Source organism: Macrosteles quadrilineatus, unplaced genomic scaffold (assembly GCF_028750875.1).
Source record: "Macrosteles quadrilineatus isolate MER2022 unplaced genomic scaffold, UCM_ALF_1.0 Scaffold_2__2_contigs__length_208266976, whole genome shotgun sequence".
NCBI classification, from domain to species: Eukaryota; Metazoa; Arthropoda; class Insecta; order Hemiptera; family Cicadellidae; genus Macrosteles; species Macrosteles quadrilineatus.
In genome coordinates, this window is record NW_026542595.1 from 171,436,328 (window position 1) to 171,456,916 (window position 20,589).

The window sequence follows — 20,589 nt, forward strand, 5'->3', positions numbered from 1 at the left end:
GGCGGGGAAAGTCGCGGAGTCTGTGTCTCTGCCTCTGCCACACTGAGGTACAGGTTGTGGTCACAGTGGTGTAGTTATAGCGCATGCGCGGTGTAGTGCGGCGGGAAAAGTCGCGGAGTCTGTGTCTCTGTCTCTGCCACACTGGGATAAAGGTTGAGGTCGCAGTGGCGCAGTTACAGCGCATGCGCGGTGTAGTGCGGCGGGGAAAGTCGCGGAGTCTGTGTCTGCTGTCCGTCTGTGTGTGAACCATGGACTCTACGGACCGCGCCGCTAGCCATGGGTGAGTAAACTTAAAACTTTCATTGACTAAACGTGTTTAAGAAAATCTTCTACAAATATTGCTCTTTTATCTTTCTCTCAAATTACATATTATCCAGTAATATAGGCCTGAAAAAAATATTGTTGAAGTAATTTATGTAGCGTGGTAAGTGCAAATAAAAATTGGATGTGATAGGTTAAAAGTAGAATTTTTATTAGTCCAAGATTATTTTACAACTAAATCTCCGGACATGTATTAAATAAGTTTATGGACTATTGCCACGATCCACAATTTCTTCTATGCGGAGGCAACGAAGACCAAGTAGCCTAAGTTTTATCAACATTTTGTGTGTGTGTTTTATTTTAATTCCATCCGATATGATTCACAATTCATTCAAATTCACTTCACATTGCTAGACTCCATTGCAATGTTTTAGTTCAACATTTGAAAAAAATAACAGAAGGATTTTTCGCAGCAATAACAAAGAAGATATCCAATGTGCTCTCATTGATAAATTCCAAGGTAAACCCATGTCAAGAAAACGAACGGATAGGTAGTAAAAGTATCCCCAAGTAACGGGACAGTTCGAGTTGACTTGATGATTAAATGTTTCTCAACTCAACTCACGACAGCAAACAGCAATTTACCCAACAATTGCCACCTATTACAGCTTTCCAGTAGTCTAGCATATTCTCAAGATAAATCACGACATTACAATTACTACCTACACATTGTTCGTCTTTACTTATCTATATGACGGTCGTAAACATTTTAATCCAAACATTGTTAAAATTAACGTTGCATTGTAAACTTAAGTAGGCTACATTAAGATTGTTTATGAAAAAATGCTGCAAGTGGTTTATTTAAGAGCGTGGTAAACAGATTAAAAAACGTTTGAAATTAATAGTTTTTAAGATTGTTTTCATACATTTTTTATGCAGACCACAGACCAAATATTAGAACAGAAAGCGGAATGGAACATGAACATAAACAAATGACGTACCGGTAACTGGCCCGAATCTTGTACAAATGACACATGCTGGGTTTACAGTTCCAATTAGGCAATGTTAATGTTTACTTTCCAGGCTATAACATATTTTTTACTTTCTCCCCCTATACCATAGTATATGGAGAAAGTATTGTTTTCGTCAAAATTTTCGAGTTTGAGTTTTGAGTGGATATATTCGTTTTGGGTCCCCCTGGATCCAAAAAAGTGGTTTTCGAAGTGATGTCTGTGTGTGTGTGTGTGTGTGTGTGTCTGTGTGTCTGGATGTGTACAGAGCTAGATACTACACCTGTGGTCCGATTTCGATGAAATTTGGTATGTATGGTCTAATCTATGGTATCTCCAGGCGTTTTTTTTCATTTTTTTGAAATTTTGATTTTGAATGGGGATTTTTCCCATAAAAACCCATAAAAAACCGGAAAAATCGGATTTTCTCAAAAATGGCCCGAACGATTTTGATACAAATTTAGTATGTTGTAGCCCTTTAAATTCTGAATACAATGGTACAAATCCCATATCTGTAAAAATTACGGTTCAAAAGTAATGGTCAAATATGTTATTTTCCCATAAAACACCATAAATTAACGAAAAATAGGATTTTAGAAAAAAATACTGTTTTGATTTAACATAGTATGTTAGTCCTTACAATTTTAATAGTTTTTTTTTAATTTTTTTGAAAATTTTTATTTTTGATAGGGATTTTCCCATAAAACCCCATAAAAAAACGGAAAAAGAGGATTTTCCCAAAAATGGCCCGAACGATTTTGATAAAAATTTAGTATGTCATAGTCCTTTATATTCTGAACAAAATGGTACGAATCCCATTTCTGTGAAAATTACGGTTTAAAAGTTATTGTAAATTATGTATTTTTCCCATAAAACCCGCATTAAATAACAGAAAAATCGGATTTTCCCAAAAATGGCCAAAACAATTTTGATCAAAATTTAGCATGTTATATTCCTTTAAATTCTGAACAAAATTGTACAAATCCCATTTCTGTAAAAATTACGGTTCAAAAGTTATTGTAAATTATGTCATTTTCCCATAAAACCCCCATTAAATAACAGAAAAATCGGATTTTCCCATAAATGGCCCGAACGATTTTGATAAAAATTTAACATGTTATATTCCTTTAAGTTCTGAACAAAATTGTACAAATCCCATTTCCGTATATTTACTCTCACCGCTTACACATGATAAAAGTTGTTGACAAACTTATGGGAGAAAGTATGTGTCAGAATGCTGATACCGTTTATTTATGTTCATGATCCATTGTGTCTGTTCTCCAGTAGTATTCGTGCTACATTCTAAAACTCTTTTAATAAAGTTTTAAGGATAATTCTAAAATGTCCCTGGTATTTTCGAACCTGTCAAATACATTTAGAACTGGGAATAAAAAACCTATAGAAGATTTCATCAAGAAAGTTACATTTAAAATTATTTACAAAACTTCCATTAACCAGCAGCATTGGATTTTATAACACAGGCCAACCTTCTGAAATCCAGAGACTCCGACTAAAACTCAGATTGCCTCAAGATGTTTTATTTTAACCATTTTTTTCATTTGTGTTTCATTGGTGGACAGTGCCTTTACAGTCCGACCTGCTAAAACAGTGACAATAAGTGCCTGAGGGGCTAGCCAGGTTTTAGCCCTGGGTGTTTATAAAACAACTTTACAACTTCAAACCAACCATAAAACATTTATTTCTGCACGCTAAGAAATAACAATCAAAGTCTAGGAAATAGGCCTAATTACAAGGTTTTAGTGCATTATAACGAGTTTACCAAACTTTAATGTGGTTTTGGACTAGGATTATTTGTGATGCAAATTGCCAGTGTTCATAAACTTATACTCTCAATCCCTAATTGTATGTCTTGAAGGAGGATTCCTTCTGTATCTTGCCCGAAATCCCGAGTGGACAACAACATGAGACTTGGTGTCAATGAAACACTTCACAAACTGCGCTTAAAATAACTTCCATAACGATTCTAATGAAACTCGTCAATTATTTGTTATTGTCAAGCAACAATATAAACTAATCAGCTGATAAAACTGCTATTGATTAAAATCTTTGTAGCCACCCTTTCATGAGGAGTTTTTAGTAGGCCTAAACATTTATGTTACAAGGAAAGATTATGGGGGGATCATTAAGTGTAACTTTTTTCTATAAACGCTCTGTGTATATTGGATGAATATCGTTTCTCGAATCAAACTCATTGTTGGTTTGTGAATTATCAATTTACCATCGTATTTACTTATTAATTATACAGTATTCTTGACGCATAATATTTTTAACTGCGTCCTCCACTAGACGACCTGCCAAGTCGCCGAGTTAGTAAACGGCAATCTTACGAAGTGGCACTTCCTTGTTGGCCACTTAACAGTAAATCTTTTACAGAGGTCAAGATATTTTATTTTTAAGTCTAGAATACTAATCTTTCAAAAAATACGCTTTTTAATCGTGGAGTGTGATCATAAGGGGTTGATCAACCGGTTACATGAATTCAGTAGATTTTAAATTAAATAAAATTGAAATGAATTGGTGTTTTTGTTTAAATCCATATTACATAAATATATGTCTAACCTCAATTGATAATACCATTCAAAGTCAATGGTTTATCATTACTTCCGTATACTTACTTTTTATACTTTTCATTGAAATGGCGACCATACAAAGTAGAGGTATTTTAAGTAGGTGAATGGAAAATAAGTGTAGGATGAGTGGCGAGATCTTTTAGTTTTGTTAGTGACTTAAGTTCGACATATTCCTTAGACAAAAAACTAAAAAGAGTATCATATTCCTTGCGTGAAAAAATGTATAAAATGATTGTTAAAAATTTCAAATTGATACACATTTTATAGTGTTTATTTCTAAAACATATTAGGCCTACCTAGGCTATAAGAATTGTTTCATTAAAACAGTGGTACAGTATTTTGACAAATAAACAAGGATAAACAACCCTTTTAGAATATTAAGTAGATACTAAACCGATTCTGAAATCTTGTCTTGATCCAGTTTACGCGTATTTTAGCCTGAAGGTGATAGGAAAACGCACAACACTAGTTAACCTTATCCTATGGCCTTCAGAAGTTCAACAATTGGAAATAGAAAACCAAGTAGTTGATAATAATATTTCACTAGTTGGTTGCGGTAACGTGTTTAATGTGTGCATAAACAGCTGATTTGCTACAATCAGATAACAAGTAACTAAACAGATGTTTGCTTTTTGACGTGTTATTAGGAAAACATCCATATTTTGTTGTTACCTTTGCATTTGTAAAGGTAAATGCAATTGTAAGTAAGTACCAGATTTTTGTAATATAAATATCCAACGTTAACATATCCTATATGTGAAAGCAACCAGTTTTTAATTTTCCATAAAATATTGACGTGAATATTTAGGTAAGGATTTTTACGTATTATAATAGTACATTGTATAAAATGGCGATAATCTTTTCAGGAGGGTGAGTCGAGAGAATGCTGTTTAAAAAAAACTATACTCGTTTAAGGTAACCATCGTGTAATTCTGAAAGAATTATTACATTTTTAACGCTTCAAGTCCATAAGAAATCTAAAGACATAAAATTACAATTGACTGTAGATTTGAAAGTACCTATATTAATCCGGGCTGGCTGTAGCTAGTTTATACTCTAAATGCACCCTAACGAAGTAAGGACAAACCTTAACCTTTTATCTAATGTGTTACTATCGAAGCTCAATTTCTTTCTTAGATTTTCCCACTGTCACGATCCTTATAGTTAATCTCTAGTCCAGGATAGTACTCATGATTGTACTAGTATTTACAAACATGCTCGTCGAATTCAACCTTGTCCTATTTTCAATAATAACAGCAATTGCACATACAATGATTACTTAATGCTAACGATATATATACATTAGTCCGTCTAAAATAGTCATTCATGTTTAAGAACATCCAATCTTTCAACATCAATCTTGTAACTTGCGAAATCTATGTGAATGCAATAGTTTTGTCTGCATTGCATAGAATCTAAAATTATACTGTGAAGTTTATTTTTTCGCTTCATTGTCCAAATCCTGAAACGAGCCCCCCCCCCCCGTATCTTAATTTCTTTGTGTATGTCGGGTGACTAAGTATTAATCTCTTGTCAACATATGTAAACAAAATTATTCCAAACCCTGGTGTAAATGTTCGTTTTCTGCATTCTATATTCTACATGTCTTCAAACGTAAAAGAGCGCGAACACGATATCGGAGTTAAACTGTTTATTTTTCTCAAAGTTCCCGGTTCTTCTAAGATCAGCTGACTCCAGATCAGCAGCAGCTGTGACCTTGTTCTCCCTGTGAAGGTCGTCTGTCAACCCAGCCTCCATAGGCAGGAATTCCGGACATTTTCAAGAACGTTTATATAACCGGGTGAATTGTATGGAATTCATTGTAAAGAAACAGAACTGTTAAAAAAGTGGAATGTACTCATATGATAATAAATTCTGCATTATGGCTTGGGAAATAGTTGATGTCAATACTATTGTGTACCTAATTACTTTATTGCATGCACTTGTAAACCATCAGTTTTATGTGCATGGATATATTCAATATTCAACATCCATTTCCCTCCATTTTGACGGTTTGCCTTCAGCGGAAACCTTTCACTGATGAAGATCTATTTTTTTTTTTTTTTATTAATTATCTTCCATTGTTCAGTCTTTTTATTACATAAAGGCTCTTCTATAACCTTGAAATATTTTTTTTTATTATAAAGCCCAATTAATTTAGCGTAAGCCTATACATTTTCTAAAATTTTTAATTTTTTTATAATACCAAACGTATTATATGAAAATGTGAATTATCATTAAAATCTTTTTGAACCAACATAATTAACTGTAAAATATTTAAATTTAAGTTGATTAACCTACTATAGCAAAATGTTAAAACACGATCTGGACCAGCTCAGTATAATATATCATTAATTAAATTAGACAATGAGGAAAGCATCCATCATTCTGCTTTCTAATTAATGTAACCACTAAGCAAAATTTGCTTGCAGTATTAAATGCTGTACTTTATTGCTTGATGAAGTATTTGTATTACATCAGATTGATGGTTGAGTGAACAATAAAATGTAGTGGTGAAAGGAAATTATCCTTGGTATCGGTATCCTTACAATGTCTGATATACGTCCTCAATCTGAGAGAGAGTTGTTCAGATCCTCACAATAATCAAGTATTGATTACTGCTGGGGAGATGATGAACATTTCTTTTGTTTCACTTGAGTCTCTGTTTATCCGTTTTCTCTTTTGCAATTGGATTTTTGCTCAAAGTGACCTATCATCTGATAAACTTTATAAGACAGCATTCGTCCTTCATGTCAAAATCATTAACGTGAGTACAATGGCCTCATACCACAAGACAGCGGACATTGTTTTTCCGATTGGAAATCGTTAAGGTAAAAATGTATGATTTCATGAAGGAAAAATCACATAGGCTACAACTTTAAAGGGATTAGTAAGACACTTTTCTAGAGGATAAAAATTGTAAAAAATATTTTTACACTGACATCTTACTCCTCGAATCTTACTAATATTATAAATGTGAAAGTTTGTGTGTTTGTTTGTTTGAAGTTCAATCACGCATAAACCACTGGACGGATTCGACTGAAATTTGGCATGATGATAGCTTACATTCCCGATTAACATATATGTATATTCTTATCTCAAAAATCCTTTCGGGCTCCGCCCCAGCGGGCTCTGTAATTCCCCATGTTAACCTTATGAGTATTCATATTTTAAGGGAATTAAAGAATTTAGTCAGCTTTTTCGACTAAAAAAGTTGGTTCTATGATATGGAAAAGCATTAAAAAGTTATAAGATTTACCAACAGGGTGCAGCACTATATTTTTTTTGCATTTATGAAAACAGCTACTTTGAACTAAGCAGCGACAAAAAAACTGTGATTCGCAAACTTAAAAGATATTCAAAGAGTGATCTTGTGTACTTGCTCTGAAATACGATGACGAAAATATTCATTTTATGTCAAATTAATGTTAAATCCTAAGACCTCTGATTTTAAACTATTGGGATATTGAAAATCCAAAAATGGACCAATTACTATAATCCCTCATGACTCACCCAACTTTAAATGAGAATAAGACAAAATAACAACAAGGAAATTAAATACATATCAAAGAGTTTGTTGGTTTAGATTGATTATAAACCAGACAATAGTCACTTGAGAGTATACATTATTAAAAAAATGACAGAAAATAATTCTATTGAACAAAATATAAACAGCAAAGGAGGTAACTTACACCAGTTACCTAACAAAATTAGATAACACATTTGGGGAAAGGAGAACCATATTGACTAAATTGTTACATAAATACACTGGAAGTTGATCTGAACTTGAAGTAGTCTGAGTTGGAAGTTGGACTGAGAAATGTTAAAAAAAATGTAACTAGTACATGATGTCTTCTTAAGAATTTCTATATAATAAGGAAATAAACAGGTAGGAAAATGTTGTTTTTGAAATTAATATTGCATATCCAACCTACTTAACAGAAGAAAAATCTAAAAAATTATTTCCAAACAATATTTAAACAATTCCACAGTTAAGAATCATTATAATCTTGTCATCAAACTGATTTGTAATATTTTTATTCCTCCTGTTATATTTTTATCTGTGAAATATTCTACCATGCACATTTTTGTACAAATTATTCCATTTTAGACCATTCCTGTAACCCTAAAACTTCCACAATAATTACTTTGAAAAGTTGAAATAGATTTTAATTTAATGTTAAATAAGTACTGGTTATCAACGCGTTTTCTACTACATACAAAATTATCGTATGTGATATACCACAAAGTTATGACTTAACTAAACTAAAGACATGCATATTAATTTTATTATAATTAATTTTATATTATTTATTGGCATGAATAATAGACTGAGTATGCAGGTATCAAATGAAAGAGTTTCATTCTGGTTCTGCATTAATGCACAAATAATTATGTGACCATTACATTAACATACAAACTGCATATTTTAACCTATGAGTGAAAAATTAAGTGATGCCTTGTAACGTTGATAAACACTCAATTAAAACAAGTACCTACAAAACTAAAGTGACATTGCAGTCAACTTATGAACCAGAACTAATTACCGATTTTTCAGAGCCCGGTTTGTTTCATATTTTGTACAACCAGTCAATAGCTCAGGTTGTACACAAACCAGTTGCCAAGCGCCAGTGAAAGCTAAGTCTGCTGCAGCATTTGCTGACTATAGGTCAAGGTCTCCTCCTTGCTGAGTCTGCTAACATGCAAAGATTCAGTCAGCAATACAAGTTTGTAAACAATATATTCATGTAATTTATGATGTAGATGGAGGAATTATTTATTTACACATGTAAGAATCATGGTTACCTTTACTAAAACAAATTATATTTACCCCTTTTCAATTTTTAATTGAGCTGAATCAAATATTCTGAGCAAAGGATTTCTTATTTGGGGTTCTATAAAATTAAATTAAACCAATAAAATTCATTCGAGGTCCTTCAGTTTATCTCAAGCAGATTTTTGAAAATCATATACAACTCATTCCGTATACAGATATAATTTAATTTAAGACTAGTCTGTTTAAAGTAGTAAATTCATAGTGTACACAGCTAATACTACCTCAGGAACAATGGTCAACAATGGGAATCTGATTTTGTACTAATTGTACCATGATGAAATACATAAGGTGGAAATTGATTGTTGAAATTATATAAACAGAAACCGAACCACCTGATAATGTTCAGCATAAATTGTTTGAAAAATAAGTTTGATGAAATATATGTTTGCATCGCATGCTCAAAATTATAGCATGTGACTTTAATGTCTTAGGCTCAAGGATTTCCCAGAATTGTTAACATAAACAAAGATAGGGATTTGAATCACTATTTTCTCTTGATAGAGACTCTGCAGGATGATTGATGGTATTGTATACTACACCTTTTCCACTTTTATTTCAGAATAGTCATTTGTATTTTAGAAATGGCAATTTGTATTTCAGATGTAAGATTTTAATTTTAGAAATCGTCAATTGTATTTCAGAATAGTAATTTTAATTTCAGAAATCATCACTTTTATTTCAGAAATTATAGTTTATATTCCATAAATGATTATTTGCATTTCAGAAGATATCAATTGTATTTCAGAAATAATTTGTGTTAACAACTTTGTCATCAGCTTTAGGATTTAGCTATGAATTCGTTACGAGAAAAAAAACCTTCAGTTAGTATAATTTTGGTAGGTATCATAGGATGTGATTCAACTCGGAAAAAATATCTCATCAGGCCCTGGTCAAATCAGGAAAAAATCTTGATAAACGGCTGAATTTTCTAGGCTAACCTAATTAACCTAAACTTAACCCTGGGCTTCTTATAATTAACTTTTAATCAGATCCGCTACGACTGTGCAAAATTGTCTAATCGATCATTTCTGAAATACAATTGATTTTGTCTGAAGTACATTTGACTAAGCCTGAAGTATATGTGACAATCTCTGAAATACATATGACTACTTCTGAAATTCAATTGATGTGCTCTGAAATAAAAGTTACTTGTCTGGAATGCAAATGATACTTTCTGAAATAAAAATGATAATTCTGAAATACAATTGATGCTTTCTGAAATAGACTTGACACTTTCTGAAATAAAATTAGAAAAGGTGTAGTTTTGTCTACGATTATTGCTTTTTGTACAAATGCAAAAGTCTATTACTTACAGTATATCGTACGAATGCACATTTACGCTGTTATCTTTTGAGACAACTTTTACCTTTCTTCTGATATTTTTTGCTTCATTTTGTACCCAAAAGTTTGTGCCGTTTGCCGTTTGTGAGTTTAGGTACATAAGTGACTTTTATTATTAAAATGTCCTGAATTGGATTATTGTAAGGGTGATGGCTAAAGGGCTTGGGGGCTTCAGTTTCAGTTAATTTATCCAAGCAGGAACCCCATTAAAAAGTAGTTGCACATAGACAAGTCTGGGGAAAGAGGACAATTTATTTTATGTTACCCCAGGAAAACTATACAAATGATTTTCATCGAATCTATCATGCTGAAACCATGCTCATTAATAGTAGGAAGGAAAGAATTTTTATCTTTTGAGTCATCCTGGGCTGGTCAAATTGTTTATGCAATGTTGGCTAAAGTAGATGGCACCAAATTGGTCAAATATAAGCAGGTGATAAAACCCATTGAGAATTCAGAATTCGCCATTATATCCTTTCTCATCAGACGGTTTTCACATATCACTCTGGTGTGACAACTAAACTACACAATTTATTGGTGATGGTGGTTGTTGCAGTTCAGCACACAAATGGAAGTTCTGGAAGAGGCGGCGCCACCTCGTTACCTTCCTGGCGTTCCTGGGGTTCTTCAACGTCTACACCCTCCGAGTGAACCTCAGCGTAGGTATCGTGGCGATGACTTCCCCCTACAACGTCACGCTCCAGAATGGTACTGTCGTGCAGGTCAGTGTTATCATTTAGATTTGTTGGTTAATTATGTTATTGATTTAATTTATGCACCGAGGTGCGTTATGCTAAGACAAATGGAAGACGAGTGTTGAATAAATGGAATTATAGCTTTTGTTACTTGTTACCTTTTGGTTTTTGTTTTGAAGTAAACCTCTTGATTCAAAAGGTTGCTGTTTTACTATGACAAGACCATTCATTAGAAGCCCAAAAATCCAAATCGGCTGGATCTAGTTTTCAACAATCGAAAAGCTACTGTCTTTTCTCAGAACCAAATATTTTTTTGCAGATACATGGAAACTAAATATTAGATAGTGAAAAAGATTACTGCCGGACTTAAAGTCTATTGTCTCAAATATATGCAAAAAACACACCCTTCCTTTATCTTCTCAGTATTACCGGTAATCAACAACTTAAGATGTATAATTAGATAAAGTAGCAAAAATAGGTAATGTAGTGCTGCTACACTGAACTATAACAATTTATTCTCCACTATGTCCTGTCATGAAAATTGGTTTTAATTTTGATGACTTTCTTCTTGAGATGGAAAACATTTCTATTTCCACTAAGGTAGAACTAGTGCTTGCAATCAAGCATGTTTAGTACCGTACAGGAATTTTGTTAGTAGCCTACTGTACAACTCAAAATACTGGGAATTGACCAATTGACAAAATTACTTCCTCCCTTTTACTTTCCTTAACAGTTGTTTCTATTTTAATAAAGTGTGGTCCAACTGAACATTCTGGAAGTACATGAAATTACTTACTTTTGTCTTTACTTCCTCAATCATAAATATAACGGTAAACTATGTAAACTGAGCTCATTCTCTTTAAGTACAAATAATTAATTACAAATAGTTTTGATCTTATAGGGATCTTAAATAATATCTGCTATTTCAATAATCAATCTTTTAAAGCCCTGTTAACACCATACAATTTACAACAATTATGTTTTCAAACAAAAGCTTACAACAATCCATAGAACACTAGTATATTAAAAACATTTTGATATTAATTTTTTTTTGTTTACAAAAGAAATTTAGTTTTCAACAAAAAGTTAGAAACCTTTGTTGAAACTTTGTTTTAAGTCCCCTAGTTTCATTTTAAACATCAGTGTCGATTTGGAGGCTGTATGGTCAATTGACCTTAAGTCTTGCCTTAAGTTGGCTTTCTTAAAAATCCGAATAAAAACTATTTTCTACAAATCCAGTTTCTTGCACAACAGATTAAATACAAAGAAAGGATTTCCAGTTACGATTTATCCTTTTGTAAGCTACGATGTGGTAGTCAAACAACTTAAATTACTTGAACTTTTAAATTAAATTACTAAAAAAGTCTAGATCATTTTAAATGACCACAATTTGAACTATTTGTTTAAAATTACTATTACAGAGTTATGTAGCTATGTGAATGGGATCTAAGGGGGGAAGATATTGACAAGTTAAAATCGTAAATTGAAACTTAAGTATTTTTTCAGATGCGAGATTTTGACTGGGACTCTAAGCTGCAAGGGGTGGTGCTAAGTTCCTTCTTCTATGGCTACATCTGCACACAGCTGCTGGGAGGTTGGCTAGGTGCAAGGATGGGTGGAAGTAGGGTATATGGGGTGGGGGTAGCAGTGACAGCTGCCTTTACACTCATCACACCTCCTGTAGTCAACGTCAGCGTCTACCTGCTGCTGGCCATCAGGATCATCGAGGGATTGTTTGAGGTTAGAAACTGCTTGCATTGGATTTTTGAGGTTAGAAACTCTTTGAAGGGAATCACAGGAAAAGGTACAGACAGAGTCGATGTGGACGTTATTTAACACAATAGGATTCACTGAGGATACCCCATTATTTTATTAACATAGTCTGAAATGATTGAATGGAAATAACTATCCCGCTGATGTCCTCCTACAGCGTCACAAAATAATGGTATCATGTTAATACATTACTGAGATCATATTATTTTTGTAATGTTGACTGAACTATTACTAAAACAGCGCTAAAAGTCTCTTAATTAACAGCGACCAGCTGAAGTGCACTGGAAGAGGAAGTATTAGATGACAAAAATCATTAATATTTCACCTACAGTAGACTCCCTCTTATACAGACACCTTTTAACCGGACTGGGGACTACACTCGGCGGAAATTACATCTCTTTAACCGGAAAATTTGTATCAGCACATTGGCTTAACCGGACTGGATCGGCAGGAAGTGGGTGGTACTGAAACGACTGTTTTCGTGGGAAAAATTTGAGACCATTGATCACATGTCTAAATACAATGCTCTCCTAAATTTAAGCCAAATACTGTATACAGTATGCATTTAAACGGTCCGTTTTAACGAGTTTTTGGGGACGTCAGTTTTACCAGAAAAACCGTTATCCAGACTGGCCTCGGTCCCGAGGAGTCCGGATAAGAGGGAGTATAGTGAAAAGCTAAAGGAACGTTCCTGGTTTAGTTTATTATTTCAAAGTTTCTCATTTTTCTAGTACAGAGGATTAACTGACCAGGGGTCTCGTGAGTTTGGTAAGAGGATGGTAAAGAGCCTCCCCCCTATAGAATCTTTAAGCATGAAGTTCTCAAAAACGAAACTGTAATGTATTTTTTTCAAGACAAGATGTTGAACACAAGACTAGAGTAGTCAATCAACTAGCATGATACAGAAATTAACTTATTTACTTTATTCTTTCCCACTCTGTTGGCGACCGTGATGGCTTGTTTGAGATTTCAAACCAACTTTAAAACCTATCCAGTCAGAAGCTAATGATAGAGAAGATAGTGACGAAGCTTTTGTCAGCATATATTCCTCTAAGGTGCTCCCTTACACTTCTGAATTTTACAGCTTTTGTCCACACTAAAGTCCATGTGAATCCGGGCGTGTCTAGCCTTGTGTGGTTAGAATGAAGACCTCTATCATCCTGGAGAACTTTAGTGAAATCTGACTAATCAATCACCAATGTTAATGACATATAATCATTGTTTGGAACATATTTTATATCTAGGTCAGCATCCTATCCTATCAGAGCTATCTTGCTGATCATTTGTACCATCTGCAGGGTGTGACATATCCATGTATCCACGCAGTCTGGTCTCGCTGGGCTCCTCCCCAGGAACGCTCCCGGATGGCTTCCATTGCTTTCTCCGGAAGCTTTGTTGGAACCGTCGTGGCACTTCCGGTCTCTGGCATCATAGCAAACACACTCGGCTGGCCCTGGATATTCTACATCACAGGTCGTTGCAGATTTCCAATCATAAATTCTACTATGATTCTTAAACTGAAGTGAATTTTTAATTTAATACAACATTTTTGTTATAGGTAAGAACTTAGCGTTCCTTCTACTAAAAACACTTAATTTCTTCGCTCACACAAGCATTTAGCTCTTCTGTCATGAAACACAAAAATATACTTTAGATGTAAAAGAAAAAAAGGATTATAATCGGTAGAACTAATTTCAAAGCATACTTGACCTTAAACAACTGAATTGAAATAGTTTATAAACACCAACTCAATAAGAGACTACACCACCAGCCCAGGCTTGCATAGTTTTCTGGTTGGTAAATCTTGATCTACATAAATTTAATTATAGGTTTTAACAATGATCACTACGCAAGCGATAGGGAAAACTTGTACACCAGGGTAATTATTTCCTCTTCTCTCTTTACTTCTCCAACTTACAATTGTTACCTATACAACAGTTTAGTGAGATCTCTGACCTAAAACGTAATAATAATTATTTAGCCTTGTGGCTTGACATAGCTATAAGAATATAACAATAGTAAGAGTATATTAAGATATTAGATAGTAGTAGTTCTAGGATGGTAAGAGTATAAGAATAGTTTCTTACAGTTTCTCTGGTAGGTTCTTTGGACATACATTTTTCTAACAATCGCCTACAAATAAAACCCCAGATCTGTATAAAAGTTTTTTTTCACAATCGTGTTGGGTAAGATAATGTTTTAACAAAAAAAGTTATATTACTGTTGGTTGCAGGTTTCTTTGGCCTAGTGTGGTGTGCGGTGTGGTGGACGGTGGTTAAAGACAATCCCGATGATGACCCTCATATTAGCCCTGAGGAGCTCAAGTATATAAAAGAATCCCTGGGCACCACAGACACTTCCCTCAAACATGTGAGTATTGTATGAGCTTGAAAATTATTGTTTGATTTAAAGAATAATCAAATGTGTTTTAGTATTTTACCTAACCCGCCATGGTAAACTTCACTATCCCAAGCGTGATGTATACAACTTCTTTACTTCACGAGTGAAGTATGATTTCAAAAACTCACCCGGTGAGGTAATGAAACCCATTTAAATAACATTGAGTGCTCAACTTAAAAAAATATACCTCTATGGAGTCTATGGACGTTTAACGCTATAAATCAGCTGTGCGCTTAAATTTTATTGTTATGGTTTAAAGAATTATCCTAACCTAGCTTTTGTTTGTAAAAGAACGTTTCTGTTAGAAGATGAGTGAAGTAGATGATGAAAAATATTGTACGTAACCCCCTGTATATTGTCGGGTCAGGTAAAATCTTGTATGTTACACATTACGCAAGAGCGTGTTTACATCACTTAGGTGAATTATGACTTTGCTTGTTGCACAACATTCACCTGCGTGATGTAAAAACGCTCTTACTACACTCGTAACGTAAATAGCCATTACCTCACTTCAAAAAGTACCTCAGTTATAATAACACCATCTCAGATGACTATTTTGGTCAAGGGTGCCACAGAAAATTGTACAGGAGGGTGACTTACCTAGGGCCAGTTTAAGAAAGAGGGGGGTCCAGGGGTCCTCCCTTGGATGTTTTTAATGATCAATAGTTCAAAAGATTATCTAACCTGGTTTTTTTACTATCCTAGATATCATCTCAATCGACTATTTTTATTTTATTTTTGACAGTGAAACATTTTCACAAGATCATGTGTACGGTATTGATAAATATCTAAATTTTCACTACATGTTTCATGAAGTTTTCTTAAAAATTAAAACACAAAGTTTTCTTCATCATCTCTTATTTTGTTGAGTTCTTTCTTTTATCAATGCTCTAGCACTTCTGAATTTTTATATTTCAGATTAAACATCCGTGGAAGAAGTTCCTCACATCAATGCCAGTGTGGGCAATCGTTGCTGCTCACTTTTGTGAAAATTGGGGCTTCTATACACTCCTGACTCAACTCCCTACATTTATGAAAGGTGATTTATATATATTTAAAAAAATTTACAACATTATATCAACAAAATTGGCGTGTTTCAATAGATTTTGTTAAGAATTTCGTCAACTATGTTTTTATAGCCTGGAGATCAATTAAAAATCTTCTAAATTGCTATGGTTTTGAACCCTAGCGAGATAGTTTCTGGATCAAGATGCTATTTTTGTCATTGGCCTATCAATTAATAACTAGTGTACATGTTGCTCGAATTCGAGCAATTGCAAAGTATTTCAGGAGTTATTACAAAACGAATAACAGTCATATTTACAATGAGTTTAAATGAGTCTACTCAAAGATTACCAGTGTGTAACTCATGGAGATACTCACGATTTATAAAACAGTAATCAACATTTCCTGTAAATATTATTGTTATATATATATTTCATAACCTGGTGTTGCTTTTTAATGTTTTCTACAAACATTTCCTGACTTATAGCCATATAGGTTGTCCATGTTTATCTTCGTTATTGATAAACCTAAAGCATTCCGGCTGGTTTTCTCCTTCTCAAAATACCTCGCTGTACAGGCAACACAGGTCATTGATAGAGGGCCAATTGAGAACAAAGAGTCGTTTTGGGGTAGTGTTAGGGAGCATTTGTAACCTAATAGTTGAGATTTTCCCGGGTCAGGTGCTGACTGTGATGAGTTAAGCCTATTACGCGCCACTGTTCTGTAGCTGCTGCGGTCGTTATCATGATTACGCCTCCTGTCTATGTTTCGTTGTCGTCGCGCCGGAGGCATTTAAAAGAAAAAACAACAAATAAAGTTGTAGCTACACAAAACAACGATAACTGCACAAATTTAAGTTACAATCATGCTAACACGGTCCGTCATAGCAACACAAAACAACGATAAATACACAAATTTAACATACAACCATACTAACACGATCCCTCTTGGGGGTTATGTTGACACAAACTCAAATAGTAAATAAAAGTACTCAATGCGTTTCATTGAATTAAAAAAAAAATAACAGCAATTAAATTATACAGCTGATCAAAATGTAAACAATTATGTTCTTCATAAGGATAACAAATAACATGGGAACTTTTAAAGCCACTGGGGCAGAGCCCAAGGGACTTTAATAAATGTAAGGCCAGTTTGCAAATCCACGCGACACGCTCAGATAGTAATAAGTTGCATTGAGCTAGACATCATGAAATACCTTTTCTCAAAAAAAAATAAAATAAATAAAAAAACATGAAAAATGTGCCTGGAACAAATCCAACAAGAAATTTTACAAATCAAAACCAGGCTAGAGTTTTGAATGTTAGTTTCCTTTACTAATTATGGTAATTTTACAGATACCCTGAACTTCCAGCTAGAGAAAGCAGGGTTCATGTCTTCACTGCCTTACCTAGTAATGGCAATCATCATGCAGTTTGCTGGCACACTAGCAGATTGGCTACAGAATACAAACATCCTCACCACTACACAGGTTAGTACTTGGTTGTTGATGTGGAAAAGTCTATTAGAACATATTCGAGGGTTGTCCTTAAATTAAGGTTCTCACCAAGCTCCCTATGTGATCAAGTTGTTCAAATCTGACTCCAAAACAGTTTTTTAATTAGTCTGTTTCCACCTCGATGCAACAATTAGTCTCGTCATAGTGGCTAAAATGTATGCTGGCTTCAACTATTTATCATTCTTGTTTTTGGTAGTGTAAGGAAAAATGTGGTAGCACGGTGGTCAGCCACTACTGGTGGCGCGAACAGCTAAATGCACTGCGAGGATGAGTGCGTGAAAAAGTTTAAATTCATCCAAATGAGAGGCATATATATATAAGTATTGGAGGGGGAAAGCAGGGGTGAAGTACCAAGAAACACCATAAAAAAGCGCAAAAAAGCGGTCAAGCACAATCTTGAGGTTACGTTCCTTCCACAATGCTACGCAGTACATTCATTATCCTCATTCTATTGCATGTCATTAGATCCAAGCCAAACCCCCACACTACAATAAATTTGTAACAATCCATACCACCGATAAAATAGTTGGATCTGAAAACAAATTGTACCAGTATATAAGTATAACTCTGGCACAATAAGCGGCAAGCAAAACGTCTCACGGCAGTGGCTAACCTCACAATGGAACAATAGTTTTGTAAATGGCGCTTTGACGAAAATCACCTTGACATGCGCCGCTGGAAAGAGCCAGCAGTGACAAGATTACTCGTCATCCACAGTGAAGGTGTTAATAGGAAAAGAATAATGAATATTGTAAGCAGAAAAACAACCCATTTTAGCGAATTTCCCTATAGGGAAGTATTAGCGAATTTCCCTATAGGGAAGTAGCTATTACCGTAGGTGGCACGGTAAGACCTAGACCCGGGACCGATTTACTTTTTCATTTTGATGTCCCTAGAGGCCAAAAACACCATTCGTTCAAATTTGTATATATGTTTATATATATATACGTCCGTGAACGCGATAACTTGAGTAATTTTTGTCCGATTTTGATGAAATTTGGTTTAAAGGTGTAAAGCGGGGCAAACTTTAATGAGATCGCGAACCAGCATGATCGGACCATGGGAACGGGGCTTTACGGGGGGTTTTATGGGGTAAAAATTGGTTTTTATCACTTTTGACCTAAAAACACAAAATTTCCCAATTTCTCTTTAGACCTTTTTAAAGAGCTTAAAAAAACAAATAATTTAGTGTATAAAAGTATTTTTGTTCGGTTATTAGTAACGGAGAAAATTAAAAAATTGTAAATTTAAAATTCCCATGTTATTCTTATGGAGAATATTGTCAAATGTTGTAGTTTGCTTGTTTATGGATATATTTTGATCAAACTTGGCAAATTTATTTATTTTGTACTAAGCTGTCAATATTTTACTCAAAACACACTTTATTAGTTTCCTTGTAGCAGCAAACCTAGATACTCGTTAAACCTAATGTTATTAAAATATATTTAACTGAAAATCAATTCAGACAAATGGAAATCCGCTTAGTCGGCAGGGGTATTTTACTAAAATTTTGTTCAACCTTTTCACCATAATATACAATAAAACTAACTAATCAGTTGAGTATCCATAGGCATACTAAGCCAATCCCTGACGAATGTGAATTGCGCAGGTGAGGAAACTGTTCAACTGTGGGGCCTTCATCAGCCAGACAATCTTCATGTTCCTGGCGGGGCACTTGCTGACACCGGCGGGGGTCACAACATGCCTAGTGTTGGCTGTGGGGCTCGGAGCGTTTGCCTGGCCTGCCTTTAGGTTTGTTCTTTCATATATTGATTGGTAGTCTCAACCGTTAAGTAATTTCAATCTCTTCGTCTCCTAAAACGCGCTTTAACATGTTATTTACTTGAATTGTTATTTCTGAAATTGTTTACTAAAGGAGATACTATATAGTTGAAAACTGATTAAATATAGAATGTTCTCTAAATTGTTTGACACAGTCCCAGTTAATTGCACTTCACTTTTTCAGTGTCTATGGTACAGTAAAATCTATGTTTCTGTTTCAGCGTGAATCATCTAGACATAGCTCCACAACATGCAAGTGTTCTCATGGGTCTATCCAATACGTTTGCAACACTGCCGGGAATATTGAGCCCTCTTATCACTGGATACATAGTGACCGACAAGGTATGAGAATGTAGCGATGTACCTTACCAACATTGCAAAGAGTTAAGTAGATAGAATCGCTAGAAGTGGGAGATTAGACTTGTCTTTAATTTCACATATTAGAAACACCTGTTTACGACTGATTCACTACTGTTCACAGATTCATATAGGACAAGGGGGATGGTCGCCTTGAATACGGAATAAAGAACACTAGTAAAACAAAGGTCAGAGTGAGACAGAACTTGGCAGGATAAGTTGACCGCACTACTATCTTCACGGATTTATATACTGATTCGGAAACCATATGTCTGAGCAGCTTTAAGTGTGCACAATATGTTCAAGGGATAAAACTGTAGTGCGGTCAACTAGTTCCGCCTCACTCTTACCTACATTTTACCTCTGTACCTTGAATTTGAAAATGATTCACCTCTAAATTTGTTCTCTGTTACTTAAATTTAAGAACGACTGCTAACTCAAATTATGGTTCTCAGCAATAAATGTAAACGAAAGAAATGTTGCAGTTCCATGAATTTGAGTTAGCGGATCTACTGCAGTCAGGAAATCATTATAACCAATTAAATCTGTTATCCAGAGTGCAGATCAGTGGCAGATGGTGTTTTACATTGCCAGCACCATCTATCTGCTTGGAGCGTTGTTCTACGGAACATTCGCATCAGGAGAACGACAGCCCTGGGCGCTGGACGACAGCAAACAATCAACACCACCTCCGGCCCTCAAGAATGAAAACCATGCTTACGTCAACAAGGCCTTGTCTGATGATAATGTATGATGTTTAGGATTAATTAAATTTTAATTATTTTTGTACACGGTGCTTGTTTTTTTGCCTGCATATTTTGTCTCATTTGGTTTGTGAAAAGGAAACAATGATTATGTTCATTGTTGTGTTGTGTTGGGTAATTTTCACGCAAATAATAACCAAAAATAACTTTTAAAGGTGTTGAAACAATTCTTCATGGCTGGAACCAAACGCTAAATCTAAATGTAAATAGTGTCGAGAGGAAAAATGATAGAATGACCAATAAAACAGTAAAAATAT

The 20,589-nt window shown here is 34.4% G+C and overlaps 1 protein-coding gene across 3 annotated transcripts; it reads left to right on the forward strand.

The window, feature by feature from the left end:
• On the forward strand, positions 1 to 20,357 carry LOC128986258 (vesicular glutamate transporter 1-like). Of its 3 annotated transcripts, none has more exons than XM_054406522.1 (11): positions 1 to 24; positions 218 to 280; positions 10,597 to 10,762; positions 12,242 to 12,475; positions 13,807 to 13,981; positions 14,742 to 14,878; positions 15,827 to 15,947; positions 17,269 to 17,402; positions 19,039 to 19,181; positions 19,433 to 19,553; positions 20,125 to 20,357. In XM_054406522.1, the coding sequence occupies exons 2-11, from the start codon at positions 249 to 251 to the stop codon at positions 20,320 to 20,322; spliced, it is 1,461 nt and encodes a 486-aa protein (XP_054262497.1). In that variant the 5' UTR covers positions 1 to 24; positions 218 to 248; the 3' UTR covers positions 20,323 to 20,357. The 3 variants fall into 3 exon arrangements, with proteins under 3 accessions (XP_054262497.1, XP_054262498.1, XP_054262496.1); XM_054406523.1 differs by lacking the exon at positions 1 to 24 and adding an exon at positions 106 to 123; XM_054406521.1 differs by lacking the exon at positions 1 to 24 and having other exon boundaries at positions 136 to 280.
• Positions 20,358 to 20,589: the final 232 nt, after the last annotated feature.